Below are 26608 nucleotides of genomic sequence, written 5' to 3'. Positions count from 1 at the left end.
TGACACTTTTAACCTTGGGTGCGTGGATTTCGGCAGCAGTTGAGGCTTTTCTTGGCTTAGTCTGTCAAAATCTGCCTCTCCCCGGCAGGTTCTCGGCCGCCGGACCTCCTCAGCGCAGCCACTCTGGCGGGATTGGAGCCGCACACCTCTTGCGATGCTGATGGAGGAGCTTCGGCCAGCGTGGATTCAAACTGCCTGGAGCCTGACAGGCGCAGGTGCGCGCGGGAGCACGCGGAGACTTTGTGGTTCTCTGGCACCAGTTGCCCGCCTCGTTCTGACCCCCCGGGCAGTAACGCCTGAGCAGGAAGAGACCGGTAGGAGAAGGGCGGCCTCTCCTTTAAAGTCCTGTCCAGTCAGGATCCAAAAACGATCTTGAGACGGAGGGAGAGGTGGAAATATGTTAAGGGAAAAGAAATCCTCAGTGATTTCCTCATCTAAAATCACCCTGTCTGCCCTCTGATGGATAAAGGCAGACAATTGAAAACCACAATCACAGGAAATTAACCAATCTGATCACATGGACCACAGCCTTGTCTAACAATGAAACTATAAGCCATGCCATGTAGTGCCACCCAAGATGGACGGGTCATTTTGGAGAGTTCTGACAAAACATGGTCCACTGGAGAAGGGAATGGCAACCCACTTCAGTATTCTTGCCTTCAGAACCCCATGAACAGTTCAGTTCAGTTCAGTCGCTCAGTTGCATCCGACTCTTTGTGACCCCATGAATCACAGCATGCCAGGCTTCCCTGTCAATCACCAACTCTCAGAGTCCACCCAAACCCATGTCCATCGAGTCGGTGATGCCATCAGTATGAAAAGGCGAAAAGATAGGACACTGAAAGATTAATTCCCCAGGTCAGTAGGGGCCCAGTATGCTACTGGAGATCAGTGGAGACTCCAGAAAGAATGAAGAGATGGAGCCAAAGCAAATACAACACCCAGCTGTGGATGTGACTGGTGATAGAAGCAAGGTCGATGCTGTAAAGAGCAATATTGCATAGGAATCTGGAATGTTAGGTCCATGAATCAAGGCAAATTGGAAGTGGTCAAACAGGAGATGGCAAGAGTGAACATTAACATTTTAGGAATCAGTGAACTAAAATGGACTGGAATGGGTGAATTTGACTCTGATGACCATTATATCTACTACTGCAGGCAAGAATCCCTTGGAAAAAATGGAGTATCCATTATAGTCAACAAAAGAGTCCAAAATGCAATACTTGGATGCAAGCTCAAAAACGACAGAATGATCTCTATTCGTTTCCAAGGCAAACCATTCAATATCACAGTAATCCAAGTCTATGCCCCAACCAGTAATGCTGAAGAAGCTGAAGCTGAATGGTTCTATGAAGACCTACAAGACCTTCTAAAACTAACACCCAAAAAAGATGTCCTTTCATTATAGGGGACTGGAATGCAAGACTAGAGTCAAGAAATACCTGGAGTAATAGGCAAATTTGGCCTTGGAGTACAGAATGAAGCAGGGCAAAGGCTAATAGAGTTTTGCCAAGGGAACACAGTGATCATAGCAAACACCCTCTTCCAACAACACAAGAGAAGACTCTACACATAGACATCACCAGATGGTCAATACCGAAATCAGATTGATTATATTCTTTGCAGCCAAAGATGGAGAAGCTCTATACAGTCAGCAAAAACAAGACTGGAAGCTGACTGGAACAGACCATGAATTCCTTAATGCGAAATTCAGACTTAAATTGAAGAAAGTAGGGAAAACCACTAGACCATTCAGGTATGACCTAAATCAAATCCCTAATGAGTACACAGTGGAAGTGAGAAATAGATTCAAGGGATTAGATCTGATAGAGTGCCTGAAGAACTGTGGAGAGGTTCATGACATTACACAGGAGGTGGTGATCAGAACCATCCCCAAGAAAAAGAAATGCAAAAAGGCAAAATGGTTGTCTGAGGAAGCCTTACAAATAGTTGAGAAAAGAAAAGAAGCAAAAGACAAAGGAGAAAAGGAAAGATATAAGCATCTGAATGCAGAGTTCCAAAGAATAGCAAGAAGAGATAAGAAAGCCTTCCTAAGTGATCAGTGCAAAGAAAAAGGAAAACAATAGAATGGGAAAGACTAGAGATCTCTTCAAGAAAATGAGAGATACCAAGGGAACATTTCATGCAAAGATGGGCTCAATAAAGGACAGAGAGAGTATGGACATAACAGAAGCAGAAGATATTAAGAAGAGGTGGCAAGAATATACAGAAGAACAATACAAAAAAACTTCACAACCCAGATAATCATGGTGTGATCACCAGCCTAGAGCCAGACATCCTGGAATGCGAAGTCAAGTGGGCCTTAGAAAGCATCACTACGAACAAAGCTAGTGGAGGTGATGGAATTCCTGTTGAGCTATTTCAAATCCTGAAAGATCATGCTGTGAAAGTGCTGCACTCAATATGCCAGCAAATTTGGAAAACTCAGCAGTGGCCACAGGACTGGAAAAGCTCTGTTTTCATTTCAATCCCAAAGAAAGGCAATGCCAAAGAATGCTCAAACTACTTCACAGTTGCACTCATCTCACACACTAGTAAAGTAATGCTCAAAATTCTCCAAGCCAGACTTCAAAAGCACATGAACTGTGAACTTCCAGATGTTCAAGCTGGTTTTAGAAAAGGCAGAGGAACAAGAGATCAAATTGCCAACATCTGTTAGATCATCAAAAAAGCAAAAGAGTTCCAGAACAACATCTATTTCTGCTTTATTGACTATGCCAAAGCCTTTGACTGTGTGGATCACAATAAACTGTGGAAAATTCTGAAAGAGATGGGAATACCAGACCACCTGACCTGCCTCTTAAAAAATCTGTATGCAGGTCAGGAAGTAACAGTTAGAACTGGTCATTGAACAATAGACTGTTTCTAAATAGGGAAAGGAGTATGTCAAGGCTGTATATTGTCATCGTGCTTATTTAACTTATATGCAGAGTACATCATGAGAAATACTGGGCTGGATAAGGCACAAGCTGGAATCAAGATTGCCCAGAGAAATACCAATAACCTCAGATATGCAGATGACACCACCCTTATGGCAGAAAGTGAAGAAGAACTAAAGAGCCTCTTGATGAAAGTGAAAGAGGAGAGTGAAAAAGTGGGCTTAAAGCTCAACATTCAGAAAACGAAGATCGTGGCATCTGGTCCTATCACTTCATGGCAAGTAGATGGGGAAACAGTGGAAACAGTGACAGACTTAATTTTCTTGGGCTCCAAAATCACTGCAGATGATGACTGCAGCCATGAAATTAAAAGACGCTTACTCCTTGGAAGAAAAGCTATGACCAATCTAGACAGCATATTAAAAAAGCAAAGATATTACTTTGCCAATAAAAGTCCATCTAGTCTAAACTATGGTTTTTCCAGTAGGCATGTATGGATGTGAGAGTTGGACTATAAAGAAAGCTGAGCACTGAAGAATTGATGCTTTTGAACTGTGGTTTTGGAGAAGACTCTTGAGTGTCCCTTGGACTGCAAGGATATCCAGCCGGTCCATCCTAAAGGAAATCAGTCCTGAATAGTCATTGGAAGGAGTGATGTAGAAGCTGAAACTCCAATACTTTGGCCACCCGATGCGAAGAACTGACTCATTTGAAAAGACTGTGATGCTGGGAAAGATTGAGGGCAGGAGGAGAAGAGAAAGACAGAGGATTGCGTCACTGACTGAATGGACATGAGTTTGAATAAGCTCCAGGAGTTTTTGATGGACAAGGAGACCTGGCCTGCTGCAGTCCATGGGGTCTCAAAGAGTCGGACACGACTGAGTGACTGAACTGAACTGAACTGAACTGAAAAGCACCCTGAAGATGAAGGGGGCATCCTCAGGGACCAGGTCCTCCTGATGCAGGTGAAGGTGGATGGTGGATCCCGTCAGCAACTGGAGCCAAAGCAGACAACCTGGGACCAGTGGCCAGTGAGTAAGCTGCCCTTTTCCCCCTTGAATGGGCAGCAGTTGAACTTGTAGCACATGAGCTTCTCTCCTTTGGCTTTGCATGGATTCCAAGCATGCAACAGGTAAGTCTATTTTAAAAAATTATTTATTTTAATTTGAGGCTAATTACAATATTGTGGTGGTTTTTGCCATACACTGACATGAATCAGCCATGGGTGTACATGTGTCCCCCTATCCTGAACCCCCCTCCCTACTTCCTCCCCACCCCATCCCACCCTCTGGTTGGTCCCAGAGCACCTGCTTTGAGTGCCCTTCTTCATACATTGAACTTGCACTCGTCATCTATTTTACATACAGTAATATACATGTTTCAATGCTAATTCTATTTTTTTAAACTCACTTACTTGGGGAGTGTGTGTGTTTTAGTCGCTCAGTCGTGTCCAACTCTTTGCCACTCCATGGACTGTAGCCTGCCAAGCTCCTCTGTCCATGGGATTTTCCAGGCAAGAATACCAGAGTAGGTTGCCATTTCCTTCTCCAGGGGATCTTCCTGACCCAGAGATCCCAGAGATTGAACCCGAGTCTCCCACATTGCAGGCAGATTTTGCGCTACCAGGGAAGCCCTTACTTGGGGTGAGAGTACTTTAAAATCTTTTCGCCAAGAAAGTGATTTCTGAAGAGTTCTAAAGTGAGGACTTGTAGGTGTGGGGGAAACTAGACAAAACAACCACACACTACTGAAAATATCTCACACCCAGGGCCACTTCAGCCGGCTAGGTTTGACCCTCAGATTGGGCCCATTTTTTTTTCAATGCATCATTTGTGGAACTCAAATAAATATGTATTATATGTAGCAGGGAGACTCCTGCAATGTGGGCTGGTGGTAAGAGACAGAGATCAGGCTCAACTGTGAAAACAGCAAAGAAAAGTGGGAATTTATAGCCAGGAAGCAGGGTGAGGGTTAGCGGACAGAAACATGAGGAGTTACGGGGAGATTATGCTAAGCCAACATAAGGGATTCTTGCTGAATGCCAGCCAAAGTGATCAGGCATCAGCTGGGGTGTGGTGGTGGTGGAGGCAGAGGAGGCTTCTCAGGTATTATGGTAGCGGTGTTCTGTTTAAAATGACTTAGCAGGATTTTTGCTGAAATTGGACAATGCAAAGACCAATTCTGAAGACTGAAATTCAGGCTCTAGTTGAGGAGAGAGTTCAGAGGAGCCTGATCTAGAGTTTGGTCAAGGAGAGAATCTTTGTCAACAACCGTAGCTCTCATACATGTGTTGATGTAACTATAAGTTGGTAAAAGCATTTGGGGAAATATTTAGGGAGTTTCTTGTAAAATTAAATACTCACCCTTCCTCTTAGGCTCCATTAGATCCTTCCTCAAGTAGTCAACTCAGAGAAATGGGGAAGGGGAGTATGCCCACAAAAACACTTTATAATAAGAATGCCCCTAGAAGCTTTTTCACAACAATCAAAACTTAAAACAATCCAAATATCCAACATCAGGAGAATGATAAAGAAACTGTAAAATATCTATGCAATAGATTACTACTTAGCAACAAAAAGGAATGACATACTGAATGCAAGAGTTTTTAAAAGATGCAAAACTAATTTAAGGTGAAATAAATAGGGATAGTGATTGTCAAAAGATGAAAAGGATAATGAAAATTATCTTGTCTATGATTTCTCTGCATATAACATTATTGAGCCAGTAGTAATTAAGTCCAGGCACATCTAAAAACAACAAAATGAAGAAGAATTCTCTTATGGCTCCCATTTTACAGATGAAAGAAGTGAGGCACAAAAGATTTACTTTATCCAAGGCCACACAAGGGCGGAATCATTTTTACAACCCAGAGATTGTGTTCCTGAGCACAGATTAGTTGGGTTTTTCTTCACAGATGTCTGTATATCAGAATTTCTCAGTTGTAGGAATGCAAAGAAGAGCCAGGAGAGAGTGGACAAGAAAGGGATCAAGGGAGGGGTAGAAGCACAAATTCTTTCCTACTCCTCCCTACCAATCCTGGGAGTTAGTATGTGTCTACTCCAGGGCTTTCCAGGTGGCTCCGTGGAAAGAATTCAGCTGCTAATGCAGGAGAGAAGGGTTTGGGAAGATCCCCTGGAGGAGGATTTGGCAACCTACTCCAGTATTCTTGCCTGGGTAATCCCAGGTTCAGAGGAGGCCTGGTAGGATACAGACCATGGCATCATAAAGAGACGGACACAATTGAGAGACTTAGCATTCACTCAGGCAGGCACTCCATATGGAGTCCAGAAAATGTGACTATTACGGTCTCTGGTGCACACTATTAATGCACTAGGCTGTTAGCCAGGAGGCTGCTGGTTCTAGCCCATCCAAGAATGGTGGGAGTGGTTTTTATTCCATTTCATTCACAATTTTCTATTCTGGGTCCTATCTACCTTACAACTACTGCCAGGTTAGTACCAGCTCTGTTCGCACAAAACAGCTTCTGTATGAGTGTTCTTAACTGAGAAACTGTGGAAAGAGACCTAAGAATCCATGTCCTGCTGGGGTGAAATATGTATTCAGTCTTTTAGGGCTTTGACAGTAAGTTAAAATATATTTGCCTCAAGTTTTTCACTTTTACTAGGAGACCAGTGATTAGTATTTGCTCTATCAATTATGTTATCAGAGAAATCATCGTCATAATTATCCTCTGCATTATTTTTGATAAGGATATTTCTTCCATAGTTTGTGTATTACTCGGTTTCATGAGTAATGAATTAGGTTTTATGAATTTGCTGCAGCCATCATGATTGTACACATACCATTGACCCCTTTTGCAGGTATTTCCATAGTCTAGAGAACTAGATGTACAACTGCTACCTTCAGTGTTTATACACTTCTTAGTTTGGCAAATCCTGTCAATTTGCTTTCTACAGAAGTGAGACTGAGTCATATTCCAGTTTATTTTCTAATCTTTCAATGTCCTTGTCTTCATTTACTTGCCAATACAACGGTCTTTCTATACATCTCTCTACGATATTCTAACTAATAAAGGGAGCAGGGCCCTCCTGACACAACTAAGGAGGAGGACAGCAGATGGACACTGTAGATATTACACAGACATATTCTATATTGTATGTTGGAAAACTAAACAGTCAATATTTTTAGAGTCTTCTAATAACTGTAATTGCTTTCTCTGATGACTTAATCAAGGAGGTCCAGAGAAGACTGGCCAGAATGACTTCTTTGACAGCTTCCTACCAAGCAACTTATCCAAGGAGAAAAATCTCGCTGATCATGGATGTTTTATCTTTCTCCCTTTTCCTCTTTTATTCATACATTTGGGTTTGATGAAAATAATCTAGTGCCTATCCTCCCTCCTATAAAATGGGGAACTGGCATTTGAAGTTGTCTATTATTCTTTCTTTCCCCCCACTATGTCCATAAAAATTAGCACATCACCAGAGTCAATAGAATCCTGCCCCCGATGGGCTCCTCCTTCAGACCTGGACCCTTGGATCTAGTGGCTCATGTTTGCTCTGTTCTACTGTTGAACCCCAGGAGCAAAATTGAGCTCTTTGGCTTTTCCATACTAAGTGTGTTTATTGGACAAGTTTTTTTTCTTCCTCTCATTTGTGCATTGTTACTTTCTGCCATCACTGTGGGATTCTGCTTGTAATTTTAAGAAGTGAACTTTTGGGGATAATCCATGTTGAGTGGTTGTTGACAGGGATCCATTCCCTGTGAGGTAGAAGTTGACAACTAATCTGGGCTGTGAGTCTTTTTCAATTGCTGCTTGTCTTGAGGATTCTGGTATTTCATTAGTATGAAATAATAACGCTGCAGCAGGGAAAAGGTGTCTACCTCTTGTCTTTCCACAATTTGGTAAAAACCACATGAGCCCAATCAATAGTGGTCAATAACTTCAAAATGGGAATATCTAAAATAAAGATGATCTTAATACACAATAGTTCCCCCCATAAAGAACTCTTAAAATTAATAAATAGCTACTCTTAAAAAGAATTAGTACAGGAAGAATACTGTTGTGTGTTTCAGCATGCAATAGGCAGCTCTCTTTCATTGGTATACTCAAGTTTCTAAATAACTGAAAAAATCATATAAATGACCTTTAGTTCAGTTCAGTTCAGCCGCTCAGTTGTGTCCAATTCTTTGTGACCCCATGAATCGCAGCACGCCAGGCCTCCCTGTCCATCACCAATTCCCAGAGTTCACTCAAACTCATGTCCAATGAGTGGGTGATGCCATCCAGTCATCTCATCCTCTGTCATCCCCTTCTCCTCCTGCCCCCAATCCCTCCCAGCATTAGAGTCTTTTCCAATGATCTTTAAGGATTGTTTAAATCAGACAACAGAAAGCTGTGGAAGAGACATTTATGTCATTACAAAAAAGCAATGAGTCAGCAACATGAGCACTTGTGACGGCTCTACTAATCAAGATTGAATACTTCCAGAACTGTAAGCAAGTTCAGTCCTTAATAAAAATGGATGAAAAGCAATGACTTCACGCACAGATTCATACACTGGAGACTCATAAGTGTATCACAGAATTACTCTGATTTTCAGCAATGCTGCTGCTACTAAGTCACTTCAGTCATGTGCAACTCTGTGTGACTCCATAGATGACAGCCCACCAGGCTCCCCCGTCCCTGGGACTCTCCAGGCAAGAACACTGGAGTGGGTTGCCACTTCCTTCTCCAGTGAATGAAAGTGAAAAGTGAAAGTGAATTCGCTCAGTCATGTCCGACTCTTAGTGACCCCATGGACTGCAGCCTACCAGGCTCCTCCATTCCTGGGATTTTCCAGGCAAGATTACTTGAGTGGGTTGCCATTGCCTTCTCCGTTTCAGCAATGAGGGTCCTTCAACATTAAGCAATAGTGTTGCTTAATTATTTCATTTTGTTTCCCTCACTGACAAGTGGTTTTGCTAGATATCATTGCCTCTGCTTTCACCTTAATTAATACCCTCATTTTGATGGAATTTTCTCCTTTTAAATAGATTTTCTTAGAAACAAATCAATATACTTTCTCTTCCTCCAGAGAGAAAGGACAAATTAGGTATCTAAAAATTTAGAGGAGCTACTGCCCCAATTAGTTTAGGGAAAGTAATAATCATTTACATGACTTTAAATATAAATTTAAATGAGAAAATTAAGAATTTCTAGAGAAAGAGTTTTATGCCTATATTTAAATGCAATATTTCCTGAAAGAAAAATATGCTGCTGAATTCCTAATATGAGAAAATAAAAGATTTAGCTATAGATTCAATTGACGTTCTTGGTTACTTGGAAAAAAAGAAAAGAAAGAAATGAAATTGATAACAAAATGCATCTTAATATATTTAAGAAGTTATATAATTTAAATATTTGGTGTATAATGGTATTGGAAATATTTATGTCATTTTTTTGAGGTGACTCAGAAAAGTTAGAATGATTTAATAATTTGGTCTAAAAATGACTGTATATTTTATTTCACATTTTCTCATAATGTAGAAAATAATAACATAATAGTCTACTCTATAGAAGTCTTGGGTTATTGACTTGAAAATCCAAATTAAATTGCACTTCCTTAATTTCCTCTAGTGGTTGTACTGATCAAATAAACAAATACTGCATCCAATAAATATAGAATTTTAAATTTATGTGTTCAAGTATATCAAATGTACTAGAGAGGTAATATCTTTAAATGGGAATTAACACTTATAATTCTAGAAACCAGAGTCCTCAGCTATTACTCAGTTATTACAATTATTTGTAAATATTTTTAGATGTCATCTAATATATGATTCCACATATACCAAAAAAGTGACTGCAACATTCTCATGTTCCAACATGTGTCAGCAGAAACGGAATTGTATACGAACTGTGTAAACACTATGTGAGAGAGCAATTACTCTTCCAGGACTCTTCACCATAGAAGACCTTGTAGAAGGGGCCAACCATGTGTGTAAAAGGATGACTACAGCATTATTTTGCCGCGGCCAGCACAAGCAAGAGTCACACCTGCAAAGGGAGAGAACGGAGCGTCCCCGCGTGGAAAAATAAGAGAGAGAGACAAAAGATGGGGTTGAGAGGATCAGACCCACTATGTCTGATGCCTTCCTTTATTAGGCCACGGTATTTATAGGGTAAAGTACGTGACTTAAGACAAGTACAGGGTTATTCTTTAGTCTCAAAATACAATCACCAGACCCCTACCATTATGTACAGAGTATAATAAGTAATCTATCTTTTATGACATGTTGCAAGAACAAGACCTCCTGGAGCAAGACGACCTGGAGCCTTAAGGGCCACAAAAATTCCTGAGGGTGGCGGGACAGGGAGCTTAGGACAATGCCTAAGGCTCCGCATACCTGCGGAGCAGCTCCCAGGATTTAACCCTTCACGGGTCATCCCCCGCATCTCCCCTCTCTTTATTTTTTAAAAGCTCCATAAGATGTCGATGTTGCAACATGTTTTTATGTATCAGAATTTTGACATGTAAAACTTCTTTAACAATACTACGAATAAGACAAGGAGCCAGACAAATCACGATAAGTACAACAATCAAAACCGTGCCCATAGTAATTATGCTTTGCCATAGTGATTGCAGGCTAGGGAAATTAGAAAATAAATTTTGCACAAAATTGTTAACAGCATCAGCAATATTTAAAGTAGCTTTAGGAGAATTTTCTATATCAAGAATTTCATTATGTAATTGCAATAAATCTAGAGAGACATTAGTATTAAACCAAATTCCTTGTAGATGTTTTTTCACCTTATCCCAAGGAAAGTCAGATGCATTATAAGCCTTTTTTGTAACACAAATCCATTTATAATTAGCATGACATTGAATTTTCATGCGAAAGCTAATGCTCTGAACTTGTTCTCCTAGAACTCTAACCACATCATACAAAGCTGACAATCTATCTTCTATTTTTCTATCTATATCTTCTTGTGTTCCCATTACTTTGGTAACATTGTATGATAAGGAATCTACAGTATGAGCAGCTTGAATGGATTGTGCTAAAGATACAGAAGCAGTAACAGCAGTTGCTATAAGGGTGATTAAGGATACTATACCCAGAATAATCAGGCTCACACTTCTTTCAGTGCGGCTAAGAGCCGTGTTAATGCATTGTAGCAATTCTAAAGCAGTCTCGTCATACCAAGCTTCAGTTATTTCAACAGGTAACATTACAAAAGCAGGTTGTTTTACTATTAAAACTTGTTCTCTTTTTGCAACACCTCTTATGCAATTGGTAAGTATGCAATTAGAACAATTTAAATGATAAATATTCGATGACAATGTTATTTCCATATGGCCTTGTATCAACATGAATGGGTAAGGGACACAAGCTCGGGGATATAAAAACCCCGTAACTCCTACATTGCCATATTTACTCCCGCTGATATTGGGTTGTAAATATAGATTATTACCATGACCAAAAGCAGCAAAAAGTTTCCACAGTTCTGTTTGAAATATCTGAGCAGTGTTTACAGAGAGAATGGGTGGATGCTGTCCTCGATATTCAGGAAAATCAGGCTTTCCCCCAGGTGCCCAGTCCCATAAAAAAGTGGTATTGGCATTGTTGATGTTGTACACTGACGCAACCCGGGCTCGACATAAAGTCCAAGGAGTGTCTATTCCCATGCGGATGCTTAGATGTTTGTCACAAAACGGAATGTCGAGAGGTCCCGCCCCGTCATGGTGCGATCTTTTTCCGGTTTTTTCATCGATGCCAGAAATAGTCACTCGAGGATATGATATATCAGCTGACACCTGTATACAGTGAGGATGTTGCAATTGATAAGAAAAGCACATAGGATATTGCATAGTAAGACCATAAAAGGAAATATTAGCTTGCTGAGGGGAAATATGAGTATCGGATTTTCCTCCTAAAAGACTTGTGTCGTTGACATAGACAGGAACTATTTCTTTATCCCAGCCTAATGATTGAATCATAGGCGGGTCAGGAATGTATGCCCAAAAAGCCGTAGCCTCTCCGTTTTGTATCCGCTGTAACAACAATAATAACATAAGCAAGATATTGGTAGGTGTTGCTGGAGGTTGTACATGAGCCTCATTCCAAGCATGTCGCATTAACGCTTCAATCTGCCTTTGGGTAGGCAGCTCACTCGTGGGCTCGCCCAATGTCATGCGGTTCATTTGATATGTTAGGGAGTTCCTCCGTCGCGCGTACCAGCCTCTCCGGGATCCAGCGCGGCGCTTCGGCATTCTGTGGAAAAACACAAACATGTCCCCGTCCCCATATTAATACAGGGTCTGGCCCATACCACAGATTGGTAAGTGGATCCTTCCATCGTACAAGTGGTTTTTTGCAGGAGGGCCGTTCTCCCCAAAAACGTTGGGCTGCTGAATTGCCTTCTGCGTCTAAAGTTAAAAAGTTTAGAACAAAAAGAGCATGATTTAAGGCGTTATGCAGTGAGGGACTATACAGTTCATTCCCCTTTTTTGTTTTAATAATTGATGTTTAAGGCGTTGATGGGCTCGTTCCACAATACCTTGTCCCTGTGGATTATAAGGAATTTCTGTCTTATGATGAATTTGAAAAGAAAGACAAAAACGTTGGAAAGAACGGCTAGTATAACCGGGTCCATTATCAGTTTTGAGGGTGTGTGGGGTTCCTGAAATAGAAAAGCAAAAAAGCAAATGTTGAATACAATGACGAGTTGATTCTCCAGTATGAAGGGAGGCCATAAGAAAATGGGAAAAAGTGTCGATAGAGACATCAACATATTTAAGACGCCCAAATTGAGGAATGTGAGTGACATCTGTTTGCCAAAGGTGATTAGGGCGTAAACCTCGAGGGTTGATTCCATATTGAGGGAGAACAAAGAATTGAGGACAGGTAGAGCAAGATTTTACGATTTGTCGTGCAGCTTCACGGGAAATCTTAAATTGCAACCGTAAAGAATGACTATTTTGGTGATGTAAGTTATGAGATTTTTGAGCCGCATCAATAGCTGATTGAAAAAACACCTGTTTAGTAAGAACGTCCGCAATGTGATTGCCTTGTACCAGGGCACCAGGAAGGGTGGAATGTGCACGAATATGTCCAAAAAAACATGGGTATTGGCGACGGTGAAGGGCCTGTTGAATTAATGTAAATAAGTTAAGAACGTCAGGAGAGGTTGTGCCAATAATTGGAACAGTTTTAATCATCTGTAAAGCACCGACCACATAGGAACTGTCTGTAAATAAATTGAAAGAAGTGGGTACAGTTAGTAATGCTTGATGGACTGCAAATAATTCTACAACCTGGGCAGAAGAGAAACTGGTATGCGTATAATAGGTTTGATGGTTAATAATTAAAGCTGCAGTACCATTAGAAGATCCATCTGTAAATATAAGTGTTGCTTCAGGAATGGGTTGTCGGCGAACTATTTTTGGAAAAATAAAGGCATGAAGGCTAGCAAAGTGTAGCAATTTATCAGAAGGATAATGATGAGTAATCTGTCCCGGGTAATTTGCGAAAGCTATAGGCCAATTATCTGAAAATTGAAAAAGCCAATCTTGTTGTTCCAAAGCATAAGGAATACAAATGAAAGGGGGTTCCATACCAAAATATTGGATGGCTTCATGACGTCCTTTTGCTACAACTTTTGCAACAAGCTCATAGTAAGGAAGCAAATGTTTAGTTGGAGTAGCCGATAGATATATCCATCGCAAAGGCTTATCTTGATAAAGAACCCCTGTAGGTGCTCGTGGGGTGGAAAGTATATACAGACCCCATGATCGTTGGTAATCAAGATAAGTAATCTGTTGTTGTCTAATAGCTTCTTCTATTGATTGTAAGGCTGATCGTGCTTCTAAAGAAAGTGTTCGGGGTGACGTAGGATCAGAGTCACCTTTAAGGATATCAAATAATGGTTGCAAGGTGTAAGTGGGTAATTTTAAATAAGGGCGTATCCAATTAATATCTCCCAGGAGCTTTTGGAAATCGTTTAGAGTTTTTAAATGATCAGTCTGTAACTTGACTAATTGAGTACTATAAGCTCGAGGATATAGGGAGAAGCCCAAATAATTATAGGGAAAGTGAGTTTGAATTTTTTCATCAGCTATGACAAGACCATTAAGACTCAAGTGTTGTTTTAGAATAAAAAAGGCTTGATACAATAGATGTTCGTCAGCATGAGCTAATAATATATCATCCATATAATGCACTAAATATAACTGAGGAAAACGCTGACGAACAGGAGCTAACGCTGCAGCAACAAACTTTTGACACAATGTAGGGCTATTAGCCATTCCTTGTGGAAGGACTCTCCATTGATAGCGTTGCATAGGTTCTTTAAAATGAACAGAGGGTAAACTAAAAGCAAATCTTTTACAATCTTGGGGTGCAAGAGGAATAGTGTAAAAACAATCTTTTAAATCTATAATAATGATAAAGAATTTGTCAGGTATAGCGGAAGGAGTGGGTAGCCCAGGTTGTAGGGCTCCCATATGCATCATTGTTTCATTTACCTTACGAAGGTCTTGTAGTAATCTCCATTTTCCTGATTTCTTTTTAATAACAAAAATTGGGGAATTCCATGCAGAGGTAGAAGGTTCAATATGCCCAAGTCTCAGCTGTTCCTGCACCAGCTGTTGTGCGGCAGAAAGTTTTTCTTGTGTTAGGGGCCACTGATCAACCCATACCGGTTCCTCAGATTTCCAATCAATAGGATTGGCATGTGTCACAGGAGAATCAGAGGTCCCTAGGGAAAACACCCCAAGCCTTTTCGACTTTGATTAGATTTTAAATCAGGGGGTATAATGATGCCTTGATGTTGTTTGCCTAAACCTTGGTTAGGGAGTAAACCCTGATCTAACATTAAATCTGTTACAGTGGGTGAAGGACTATATAAATATACACCCATTTTACTTAATATATCACACCCCCACAGATTAACTGGAAGATGGGGCAGAATATAGGGTTTAAATTGGCCTGAATGGCCGTCTTTATCCTTCTAAGTAAGAAGGGATGAACTTTGTTCTGGATTAGTTGTTTGACCAATACCTTGAAGAGTAGAAATGGCTATTTGCTTAGGCCATGTAGTGGGCCAGTGTTTATCAGAAATAACACTAATATCAGCCCCTGTATCAAGCACTCCGCGGAAAAGCTTACCATTGATGTGCAGTTCAAATTCTGGTCGTGCCTCGGTAACATTTTGCACCCAATAGGCGTCAGAGGACCCGAAACCTTTGTCCTGACGATCTCGGTTAATTGTTCTTCCTTGTATAACTAATGGAACTAAAAGGAGTTGAGCTATACGTTGTCCTGCATTAATTACAATAATTTTATGAGGAGCGGAGGCTAATATTTTTATCTCTCCGGTATAATCAGAGTCAATTACACCAGGATGAATAAGTATCCCTTTTATAGACGCACTGCTACGCCCCAAAAGCAGTCCAGCAGTTCCTGGAGGTAAAGGCCCAAACACCCCTGTAGCAAGGGTTTGAACCCCCATCTCCGGAGTTAATACTGTGTAGGAGGTGGCACAGAGGTCCAATCCCGCGCTGCCTCTTGTGGCTCGATAGAGGTCTGCAATGGTTCTTTGGGAACCTGCAGTGTCGCCCCATAACATTGTTTCGGGGCCAGGGGCTGGCCCCTCACCCAGTTTCCCGAAAGCGGAGGTAAGGGATTACCTTGAACATCCGTCTTAGAACGACAATCTCGGGCCCAATGCTTTCCTTTTTTACATCGTGGACATGGAGTAGGAGGATTAGCAGGAGTTTGTTGCTGTTGTTTTTGGGGGCACATTACGGCCCGATGACCAGGTTGGCCGCAAACAAAACAACCTGAATTACCTGACTTTTGATATCCTTTCCTGTTCTTGGCTTGTTGTTGAAAAAGTACCTCTTTAATGCCTTTTCCTTGTAAAGCCGCTGCCATGGCAATGCCTTGCATGTAGGAGGGTCCAATGTCAGCACAAATGCGAATAAAATCAGACAGATCTCCCTTCTTTCTATAAGGTCGTAAAGCAGCTTGACAGGCAGAGTTAGCATTTTCAAAAGCCAATTGTTTTGCCAATACCATCCCAGCTTTTTCATCTGACATTATCTTACCTATAGTATCTAAGAGTCGTGCTACAAAGTCCTGATAAGGCTCATCAGGTCCCTGTCGGACTTTTGAAAGATCTTCTGTCTTAGTACTGGAGCTAGGAAGTTTTTTCCATGCCTGTCTGGCTGCGTTTGATATTTGTGGATATGCACCAGGCAAAAAATTAAGTTGAGTATTAGTAGCCTGGAAAGCGCCTTCACCAATTAACATTTCATAGGAGGTTTGTATACCTTGCTGCCGATTAACATCAGCTATGTGGGCACACTGTTCAAAATATTCAGATTTCCATAATAAATAATCTCCCCCTGAAAGACAAGCTCTAGCTATTTGTTTCCAATCATTTGGGGGTAGATTTTGAGCGCCCAGATTTTCTATCATAGCAATAGTGAATGGAGCGGTAGGACCGTACTGTGAACAAGAGACCTTTAACTCTTTCAATTGTTTGAAAGGCAGTGCTTCATAGAAACGCTGGTTATTATTTTTAAAGACAGGAAAAGCAAGGGAAAAATCGGAGACAACCTCACCAAGTCGTTGTGCTTGTCTCAATGCCTTTTGTAGTGGAGACACCATCTCAGATGGAGGAGGAGGAGGAGGCCCCGGAGGGGGATCGAGACCAGCAACAACGGAAGGAGCATAGGCAGGAGGGAGAGGTGGAGCAGAAGGGGATTTTAAACTGTTACCAGGGAACTTAATTCCTGAGTTCTGTAAAGCAATAGTGAGATTTTTTAAACATTCAACCAATTCATCTTTAGATGTTGACGCCCCCTTTTCTTGTGCTAAAAAACCCCAATCTTCTTGATGGTATTTAGCAGCCTCTTTATCTAATTCTGCCTCATCTGTGGAGAAAAGTGAATCATCATTTTCTGGCGGACGCGATAAGTTACAAAAGGGAGGGTCACCTTCAATTCCCTTGGGAACAGCATACGTGGGCTCCAAATCAGGAACATGAAGAGGATTTTCTTCCTGTTTTAATAAATTTCCTAAACGTTTTAATTCATCATTATCAAAGTCCAGGCAATCCCGAATTAGTGTCCAAAAGGATAAAGTTTCTACAGGAACCTTTTCAGGGCCATGTAAAGTATAATGAGTCCGAATTTGTTCCCCTACCTTTTTCCACGTCTCTAAGCTCACCGTGCCTTCTCTGGGGAACCAAGGACAAACTTCTTCAATAAATGAAAGAAAATTGATTAATTTAGGTTTAGAAATAGTAATTCCCCGGTGTTTTAACATTATAGATAGCATATGTACAAAGAGTTGACGACTATGCGTCTGTCCCATATTTATACTCTCAACGATATACCTTACTGCTCCTTCCTTGATAGTCGCTAGTATACTTATATACTCACTCTTTTCGACTTAATATGAGCAGTGGCGAGGAGAAGCTGTCGATCTCGAGCCCCACGTTGGGCGCCACCTGCCGCGGCCAGCACAAGCAAGAGTCGCACCTGCAAAGGGAGAGAACGGAGCGTCCCCGCGTGGAAAAATAAGAGAGAGAGACAAAAGATGGGGTTGAGAGGATCAGACCCACTATGTCTGATGCCTTCCTTTATTAGGCCACGGTATTTATAGGGTAAAGTACGTGACTTAAGACAAGTACAGGGTTATTCTTTAGTCTCAAAATACAATCACCAGACCCCTACCATTATGTACAGAGTATAATAAGTAATCTATCTTTTATGACATGTTGCAAGAACAAGACCTCCTGGAGCAAGACGACCTGGAGCCTTAAGGGCCACAAAAATTCCTGAGGGTGGCGGGACAGGGAGCTTAGGACAATGCCTAAGGCTCTGCATACCTGCGGAGCAGCTCCCAGGATTTAACCCTTCACGGGTCGTCCCCCGCATTATTTGTAACCATGAAATCATAAAACCAGCTTAATTTCAAAAGCATATGGAAAGGGTTAAATAAATACTCTATTTAATAGTACCTGCAATGGCACCCCACTCCAGTACTCTTGCCTGGAAAATCCCATGGACGGAGGAGCCTGGTAGGCTGCAGTCCACGGGGTCACTGAGGGTCGGACACGACTAAGCGACTTCACTTTCACTTTTCACTTTCATGCATTGGAGAAGGAAATGGCAACCCACCCCAGTGTTCTTGCCTGGAGAATCCTAGGGACAGGGGAGCCTGGTGGGCTGCCGTCTATGGGGTCGCACAGAGTCGGACATGACTGAAGCGACTTAGCAGCAGCAGCAGAAAAAAAGACGGTAGTAACTTCCTGGTTAAAAGCAATTCACAAAGTAACGATGACATTCTAGGAATTTCCAGGGGACCTATTTTCCCTTTGGGGCTTCCCTGATAGCTCAGTTGGTAAAGAATCCACCAGCAGTGCGGGAGACCTGGGTTCGATCCCTAGGTTGGGAAGATTACCTGAAGAAGGGAAAGGCTACCCACTCCAGTATTCTGGCCTGGAGAATTCAATGGACATTCCATGGGGTTGCAAAGAGTCTGACACGACTGAGCGACTTTCATTTTCACTTTATTTTTCCGGGCTCTTCTGATCCTGCTTACTGTCCCTGTCAGGTGGACAAGACACAGCAGACAAGAGGAGGAGCCTTTTTCAGCTTTTACAGTAGGGGATGGGCAGAGAAGAACCAAGAAAACCTATACGTTCTAAAAAGGTTAAACGGAAAACGTCCCTGGGTGGGCTCGAACCACCAACCTTTCGGTTAACAGCCGAACGCGCTAACCGATTGCGCCACAGAGACTAACGAAAGGGACCGGCCTCTTAACGCCGTAGAGAAGAAACAGCCCTTCAACGCCAGGAGGAGCCACACGCCTTTCCCCGGACTGCTGCTGCTGCTAAGTCGCTTCAGTCGTGTCCGACTCTGAGACCCCCATAGATGGCAGCCCACCAGGCTCCCCCGTCCCTGGGGTTCTCCAGGCAAGAACACTGAACTGCTACACCCTCTCAAACCCTTGGACAGCTAGAGAGCTGGCTTCGACGCAGCGCGCTGGTTCTCGTGGGGAAGCCGGGAGTCGGGCGATTCCGAACCCAGAAGGGCAGCGGTTCGTCCCCGCCGCAGATGCAACGCCCCCGAGACGCCCCAGGCCTGAGCCGAGGGCGGCCCGAGGGAAGCTGAACCCCCGGTGGGCCCTGTGACGGCTCTCCGATTGCTTCGCTGGCGCTGCCCTCCCTCCCCTGGTCCGCGGTCGGTGGGGCGGGAGCCGGAACCAGGGGGTGCGGGGGGCCGGTCCGAAGGGACAAACGCGACGAGCCGGGAAAGAAGCCGGCGAGGTGGGGACCGGCATAAACAGACTTCCCAGGAGGTCTGTGCAGAGGCACGTGCCTGATTTGAGGAGGCAAGATTTGGTTTCTGATGTGATTTAGTCACCATGTATCAAAATTGAGAGGAAGGGACTGGATAACAGAGAGGAGATGAAAAAATGTCTATGAATACCTGTTGTCGTCCAGCAACAGCGCAGTGACTGGAAGGAAATTACGTCCGCCTTGTAAGAGCAAGGGCTGCGACGGCGGCAGGAGCTGTGGCGCGCCGTGATCGTATAGTGGTTAGTACTCTGCGTTGTGGCCGCAGCAACCTCGGTTCGAATCCGAGTCACGGCACTCTCATCCATCACTCCTGACGGCTACCCCTTTTTTCCTTCGGCTGGAAACTTGCACAATTGTAACCCCACAGAGTACTCACTCAACGTTCTCATGCCTGGTCTGAGCAGAAGGAAACTCAAGGCGGTGGTTTCTCCTTCTGTGCTGCTGTGACAGAGGGAAGCCCAGCAAGGAGCCTCCTGTGCTGTAAAGGGTGGAACGCCTACTTTGTTACTCAAGATGGGCAGGATAAAGACCCGATACAAGTTGCATCAGATAAGCGACTCCTCCTCCCTCGACTTGTTTGGCCGGTTTCTTCTGGGCTCCTGGGAATCTCTGCTCCGAGGACTGTTTCAGTCCTTGGCCATTGTTCCCTTCCTAGTCATCGCACTCACCTCTCTAGCGCCCTTCGTTTTATACTCTCAAGGATCTTAAATGCCTGTCGGCAGCCACTCACTAGACAAATGGTAGCCATCAGGACACGACTACTGGAGCAGCTTAACAATCACCACTTATAAGTGATGAAGAACGGTGACCACAGCCCCCTCTGCTCTGACAACCAACTAGTGGAAACAGCGAACATGTGATTCTTCCACCTGACCACAGCTTTGCTGGCAACAGACAGGGAAGTTATACTGAGAGCAGGACCCAAAGCGGGGAGTTTGGGTCAATCACAAATGGAGATCAGACTTGAAGATTCCCTGAGTAAAGGAAACTGTTTAGCTGTGCGAGCAAAAGCTCCCTTAGCTTATTTTGCAAAATGAGTGAAACTTACCTTGGGCCATGCTTGTTTATGCCTCTGAAAACCAAAAACAAAACAAAACTCTTCGCCTAAATTGATAGAAAGCAACCACGTTTCACCAAGTCCCTATCACGAGGTAGACTCTACTTTATTGATACAACCAATCATCGGTGAAAAATAAACAGCCACTACTTCCTCACTGTATAAGCTGCTTTATAACAGTACACCTCTGAGCCTCCTTCCATAATAGGTTGGAACACTCCCTCTTCCTGAACTGTCTTTTTGGGCACTGTCAACCTTTACTAATTGCTGTTTTGGTGACCTGGTGTTTTTACTTCTGCTGTATATGGACTTTGACAGTGCCTCAACATTTTCATCTATCGTACTGGGCCAACAAGGGAACTCCCAGCCCTACTGTTATTTTCCCCTTTGCCTGGATTTAGTGACTACTCAATCAGCAATGAGGAATCATTAAAATCATTGTCATTGTCCTCCGATTTGTTAACAGTTACTGTCCAGACTCCTTTCATTTGTATATTTGCCTCTTCTAGAATGTCATGGAAATGGGATCATAGTGCAAATACTGTTGTTGTTTTTTTTCACACCTCTTTATCTGCATAGTCTCTCTGACTTTATCCATTGTTGAGTAAAGCAGATTTTATTTCTCTTTCATTGTTGAGACATATTCCGTGGCAGTAACACAGCACAGTCTGTTTACCATTCACTCAACAGAGAGCATGTGAGCTGTTTCCAGTATTGGCTCTTGTGAATGAAGCTGCTTTGAACATTCTCTTCACAAGAGATTTTGTAGACATAGGTTTTCATTTCTCTTGGAAAAAAAAATCCTAGGTGAAGAATTGCTGGTCCCAAAGAGTAGTATATACTCAACTTCATGAAACATTAAAGCTTTTTCCAGAGCAGTTATACCATTTTATATTACCCCCAACAATATGACTGAGAGTTGTGGTTATTCCATTTCTTTGCAATATTTTGGGGGTTTCTTCTTATAATTTTAGCCATGCTACTAAAAGAGTAGTGGTATCTCAATGTGGTTTTGATGTCCTTTTCTCTGACAGCTACACATAATGAGCACTCCTTGTATCCTTTGCTGGCCATGTGCATATCTTCTGAATTACCTGTTCATATCTTTCACCCATCTGAAAAAATAAAAAGTTGGTTGTTCTTTTAAAAAAATTATTCCTGGATTGGAGAAGGTCATTATACATTATAATCATGGGGAGGTGGGGTTGTAAGCTATGTTTTGTGAATATTTTCTTTTGTTTGTAGCTTGCTTTTCCACTTCAGTGGCATCTTTGGCTGAGAAGACATGGCTAATATTGATGATGTCTAATGTATCATTTGTCTTTATTTTATATTATTTGTGTCCTGGTTAATAAATCTTTCAGTTCAGTTCAGTCGTTCAGTCGTGTCCAACTCTTTGCGACCCCATGAATCGCAGCATGCCAGGCCTCCCTGTCCATCACCAACTCTTGGAGTTCACTCAAACTCATGTCCATTTAGTCGGTGATGCCATCCAGCCATCTCATCCTCTGTCGTCCCCTTCTCCTGCCTCCAATCCCTCCCAGCATCAGAGTCTTTTCCAATGAGTCAACTTTTCCCATGAGGTGGCCAACGTACTGGAGTTTCAGCTTTAGCATCAGTCCTTCCAATGAACACCCAGGACTGATTTCCTTCAGAATGGACTGGTTGGATCTCCTTGCAGTCCAAGGGACTCTCAAGAGTCTCCTCCAACACCACAGTTCAAAAGCATCAATTCTTCAGCACTCAGCTTTCTTCACAGTCCAACTGTCACATCCATACATGACCACTGGAAAAGCCATAGCCTTGACTAGACGGACCTTTGTTGGCAAAGTAATGTCTCTGCTTTTGAATATGCTATCTAGGTTGGTCATAACTTTCCTAATAAATCTTTGCCTACCACCAAATCACAAAGTATCTTCAAAATGCCTTCTAACTTCTATGTCTGGGTCTTCGATGCACCTCAGACCAATCCTTGTCTGTGAGATAGAAATAAACTGCCCCGTCGCCAATACTGAACCTATTTCCTTTTCCCATTGAACTGCTTTTCTTGAAAACTCATTCACTTACTGAGCTAGGGTCAGTTTCAAGTCTGTCAACTCAGTCTATTTCTGTACTTTGATGCGACTTGCACTTTGTTGGTCTATAGGGGGGTCATAGTAACTCTTCTAGTCAGGTAGAGCAACAAGTTTTCTTGTTCTGTTCATTTCCACACCAAGTGATACATTTTGCAACATGTAATAACTCATATAACCATCACCCAGGCCAAGACAGATCATCTCTTCCTCCTGTGCTTTCCCTTTGGGACCCAGGCCCTCTCTCACATGTACTGGCTGCCCCCTTGTGGCCAAAGATCCTCTATTGCGCCCTCTTTGGAGAACAAATTCCCAGTTACCCGCAGTGCTGAAGAACCTGCAGGAAAGACCTACAAGTCTCAAAGCACTCTGCATTTCCAGATGATGGGGCTGATAGGCTGAGGAGGGTGGTAAAGGGAGGTGAGGAGGCAGCAGGAAGTTAGCTCAGTTTTTAGTCCTTTGATCAAGAGGAAATCGTGCCTAGGGAAGTTCAAATACTACCAAGTGGGAAGACTGGGGATTGCCTACTCACTGGGACCCAGGCCATCCTTGTCTGCTTTGTCTACTTGGGTAGACTGGACAAGGGGACTCCATTCCCCTTCACCAGCCAGGGGGATGTGTCAGAGGTGGTGGACCTCAATGGTAACTCTAGATCCTGAAACCTCATAGGATTTTTCTTCACTTTCCCTTTGAATTCTCTTCCACCTACTCAAAAAGAGAGATTCACTGCCTTTCTTTCCCAATCAGGACACTTTTGGGATCCACTGGGGACAGGACTGAAGTGAGCATCTGGTTTCCCCTAAGTGTCCCTCCTGGTTTGGGTGTCTCAGGAGCTCAGGCTGACCCAGTATGAACTGCCAATGGGGGGGACCCCTGGGAGACCAGAGGCTGCAAAGCAGGGGGCTGGAGGTGTGGCCTCACATGTTGGACACCATATTTAAACCCTATTCATCCCTGTGCACCTCATCCTCAGGGAAGCCTGCTGCTGCTGCTGCTGCTAAGTCGCTTCAGTCATGTCCGACTCTGTGCGACCCCAGAGATGGCAGCCCACCAGGCTCCCCCGTCCCTGGGATACTCCAGGAAAATCTCCAGTGTCCTCCAGAACACTGGAGTGGGTTGCCATTTCCTAGGGGAGCCCAAATACAGTAGCCCAAATGTTCTCTGCAGGTTGAACTCAAAGAGACCTAAAATTCCAGATGGTGGTGACAGGACCCTCATTGAACAGACCCTACATCTGGCTGTCCTTGGTGGGCAGGCTGAAACAGGTTGGTTTCAAGGATGGAGACAAAGAAAAGGTTTCTTTGTCAGACTTTATCAGAGTCACCACCTTCCCTGAAATCTCAGCCACACCCCAAAAACCACCCCCTAAGATGAAAAAGATAAAAGACATGAAATAACCAGTTTTCCAGACACTGTAAACCAGAGAGCAAAGGACAGCAACCCGTGAGACGTGAGAAACAAGATGAGCCCTGCCTTGACCCAGCTTCCTGCCTTCAGAGAGTGTCCAGGCTGCACACCAGGAGTGGGGATCTGAGGCCAAATCCTGGATGGTGGAGGTGAATCTGAGTGTTAGTTGGACAGCAAGGAAGCTAGAGTCCACAGAACAAAAATCCAGTGATAAGCGGATCAAAGATCCAGGGCTATGAACGGGTCTGCCTCAAATACTCATTAGAATAGAGGTCAGAGAATGCTTGTGAAGAAGCTGCCTGACGCCAAGGAAAGAAACCTTTTAAAAGATCATGGTACAATGCCTAGTGCTCACAAAAGACAGGCAATGGTACTCCCCCCACAGCCAGACTGCACTACTCATAATTCATAGGCCATTGGGAAGAACATTCAACAAACTCTCGTTTCAGTAGTGGGAATAATCACCCTGAGAATAACCTGCCTAAAAAATGATAAAAGCAAGATCCAAAGCGATCTGTTTACAAGTCACTTAATTGTACCCCAGAACAAAACTCAAGATGACTTATAGGAATGCCAAAATAGCTACTATCTAAGAAGAGAAACTTTGACAATGCCTGTCGAAGAATGCCAGGGATGCAAAGAGGCAGGAAAATGTGATGTGTTAAGCAGGAGACTGATCAATCCATTGAAACTGAACCACAACTGACATGATGTTATAATTAGCAGAAAGATAGCTATCACGACGGTGTTGCATATGACCCAAGAGTTAAGTAGAAATGTAGAACATATACAAATGGCCAGAAGCAAGCTTTAGACATAGAAATGATAACATCTAGTATTATATACTTCACCAGATGCAATTAATAGCATTTGAGACGTTGCTGGGGCATGCGGTGGGGGTGGGGGGAAGATTAGGGAACACAAAGCCATGAAGAAGTGACCATATCCAAAATGAAACCATGCACAACAAAACGTTTTTTAATGAACATAGCATCTCTGAGGGATAGGGTATGTTTAAAAGGTCCAATATATGAGTAATTTGGAGTTTCTGAAAAGACCAGAAGGGAAGAAATGATTTTTTGAGAAAGTTTGACAGAAAAATTTCCAAAGAGCCAAATGAACATTATGAGCACAAGAAACATTAAACAAACCACAGGGAGCCACATCAGGATTAAACTGCTCAACTCCATTGAAGAAGAAACACATTTCCAAAGAAGTCAGCAGGAAAAGACACAGTACAAACAGAAAATGAAAATAAAGATTATGTTAGATTTCTCGTCAGAAGCAGTGAGAAGACAGTGGAACAACATCTTTAAAGGACTGGAGGGCAGCAGTCAACCTGGAGTTCATGCCTCCTCCCCAAGAAATGTCTTTCAGAAATGAAAGTGAAAAATGACATCTACAGACCAACCTACAAATGCTAAAAGAATTCATCACCAACAGACACACGTTGTAAGAAATGTTGAAGGAGTCCACTGACCTCAGATGGAAATCTGGATATACACAAAGGCACCAAGGACAACAGAAAAGGTATCTATGTGGGAAAATACATAAGCTCTTCCTTATTATTTCAGTCTCTTTAGAAACTGGGGTTAATTTTTCTAAAGTAATCATGAGGGATTGTGGGGTTAATGACATATGCAAGTAAAATGCATGATGACAATAGCAGAAGGGCCCGCAGCGAAGAAATCTGAAGATGTGAACTTGAAGGCAGATTGTGGTAAGTTCCAGATGTCTGCTGTAAAGCTTCAAGCAGTCACTCAAATAAGAAAAGAAATTGTAGATAGCTAATAAGCCAACCAAGGAGTAGAAATGGGATTGTATATGAGCCATGTAAACACTGTCAGTTCAGTTCAGTCGCTCAGTTCAGTTGCTTCAGTCCGACTCTTTGCGACCGCATGGACTGCAGCACAACAGGCTTCCCTGTCCATCGCCAGCTCCCGGAGCTTACTCAAACTCATGTCCATCGAGTTGGTGATGCCATCCAACCATCTCATCCTCCATCATCCCCTTCTCCTCCCACCTTCAATCTTTCTCAGCATCAGGGTCTTTTCAAATGAGTCCGTTCTTCCCATCAGGCGGCCAAAGTATTGGAGCTTCACTTTCAGCATCAGTCCTTCCAATGAATATTCAGGACTGATATCCTTTAGGATTGATTGGTTGGATCTCCTTGCAGTCCAAGAGACTCTCAAAGAGTCTTCTCCAACACCACAGTTCAAAAGCATCAGTTCTTCGGCGTTCAGCTTTCTTTATAGTCCAACTCTCACATCCATACATGACTACTGGAAAAACCAAAGCTTCGACTAGATGGACCTTTGTTGGCAAAATAATGTCTCTGTTTTTTAATGTGCTGTCTAGGTTGGTCATAGCTTTCCTTCCAAGGAGCAAGCGACTTTTAATTTCATGGCTGCAGTCGCCGTCTGCAGTGATTTTGGAGCCCTCCCAAAATAAAGTTTCTTATTGTTTCCCTATCTATCTGCCATGAATTGAGGGGACCAGATGCCATGATCTTAGTTTTCTGAATGTTGAGGTTTAAGCCAACAGTTTCACTCTCTTCTTTCACTTTCATCAAGAGATTCTTTAGTCCTTCTTTGCTTTCTGCCATAAGGGTGGTGTCATCTGCAAAGCTGAGGTTATTGATATTTCTCCCAGTAATCTTGATTCCAGCTTGTGCTTCATTCAGCCCAGCATTTCACATGATGTACTCTGCACGTAAGTTAAATAACCTGGGTGACAATATGCAACCTTGACATACTGCTTTTGCAGTTTGGAACCAGTCCCTTGCTCCATGTCCCATTCTAACTGTTGCTTCTTGACCTGCATACAGATTTCTCAGGAGGCAGGTCAGGTGGTC

At 42.9% G+C, this 26608-nt stretch overlaps 1 protein-coding gene and 2 non-coding genes across 3 annotated transcripts; 1 reads left to right on the top strand and 2 right to left on the bottom strand.

Annotated features, from left to right (window-relative positions):
• Positions 1 to 10279: 10279 nt before the first annotated feature.
• On the bottom strand, positions 10280 to 12115 carry LOC138072698 (endogenous retrovirus group K member 13-1 Env polyprotein-like). The gene has a single exon (XM_068963786.1). The coding sequence runs from the start codon at positions 12113 to 12115 to the stop codon at positions 10280 to 10282; it is 1836 nt and encodes a 611-aa protein (XP_068819887.1).
• A 6466-nt stretch (positions 12116 to 18581) lies between these two features.
• TRNAN-GUU (transfer RNA asparagine (anticodon GUU)) lies at positions 18582 to 18655 on the bottom strand. The gene has a single exon. It is a non-coding gene; the product is annotated as a tRNA-Asn (tRNA).
• A 785-nt stretch (positions 18656 to 19440) lies between these two features.
• TRNAH-GUG (transfer RNA histidin (anticodon GUG)) lies at positions 19441 to 19512 on the top strand. The gene has a single exon. It is a non-coding gene; the product is annotated as a tRNA-His (tRNA).
• Positions 19513 to 26608: the final 7096 nt, after the last annotated feature.

This window comes from Capricornis sumatraensis, chromosome 2, assembly GCF_032405125.1.
Source record: "Capricornis sumatraensis isolate serow.1 chromosome 2, serow.2, whole genome shotgun sequence".
Classification (NCBI taxonomy): Eukaryota; Metazoa; Chordata; class Mammalia; order Artiodactyla; family Bovidae; genus Capricornis; species Capricornis sumatraensis.
This window is presented reverse-complemented; position numbering and strand designations above follow the sequence as displayed.

Coding starts and splice junctions, on each gene's coding strand:
- LOC138072698 (XM_068963786.1), bottom strand. CDS start 12,115: ATGCCGAAGCGCCGCGCTGGATCCCGGAGAGGCTGGTACGCGCGACGG.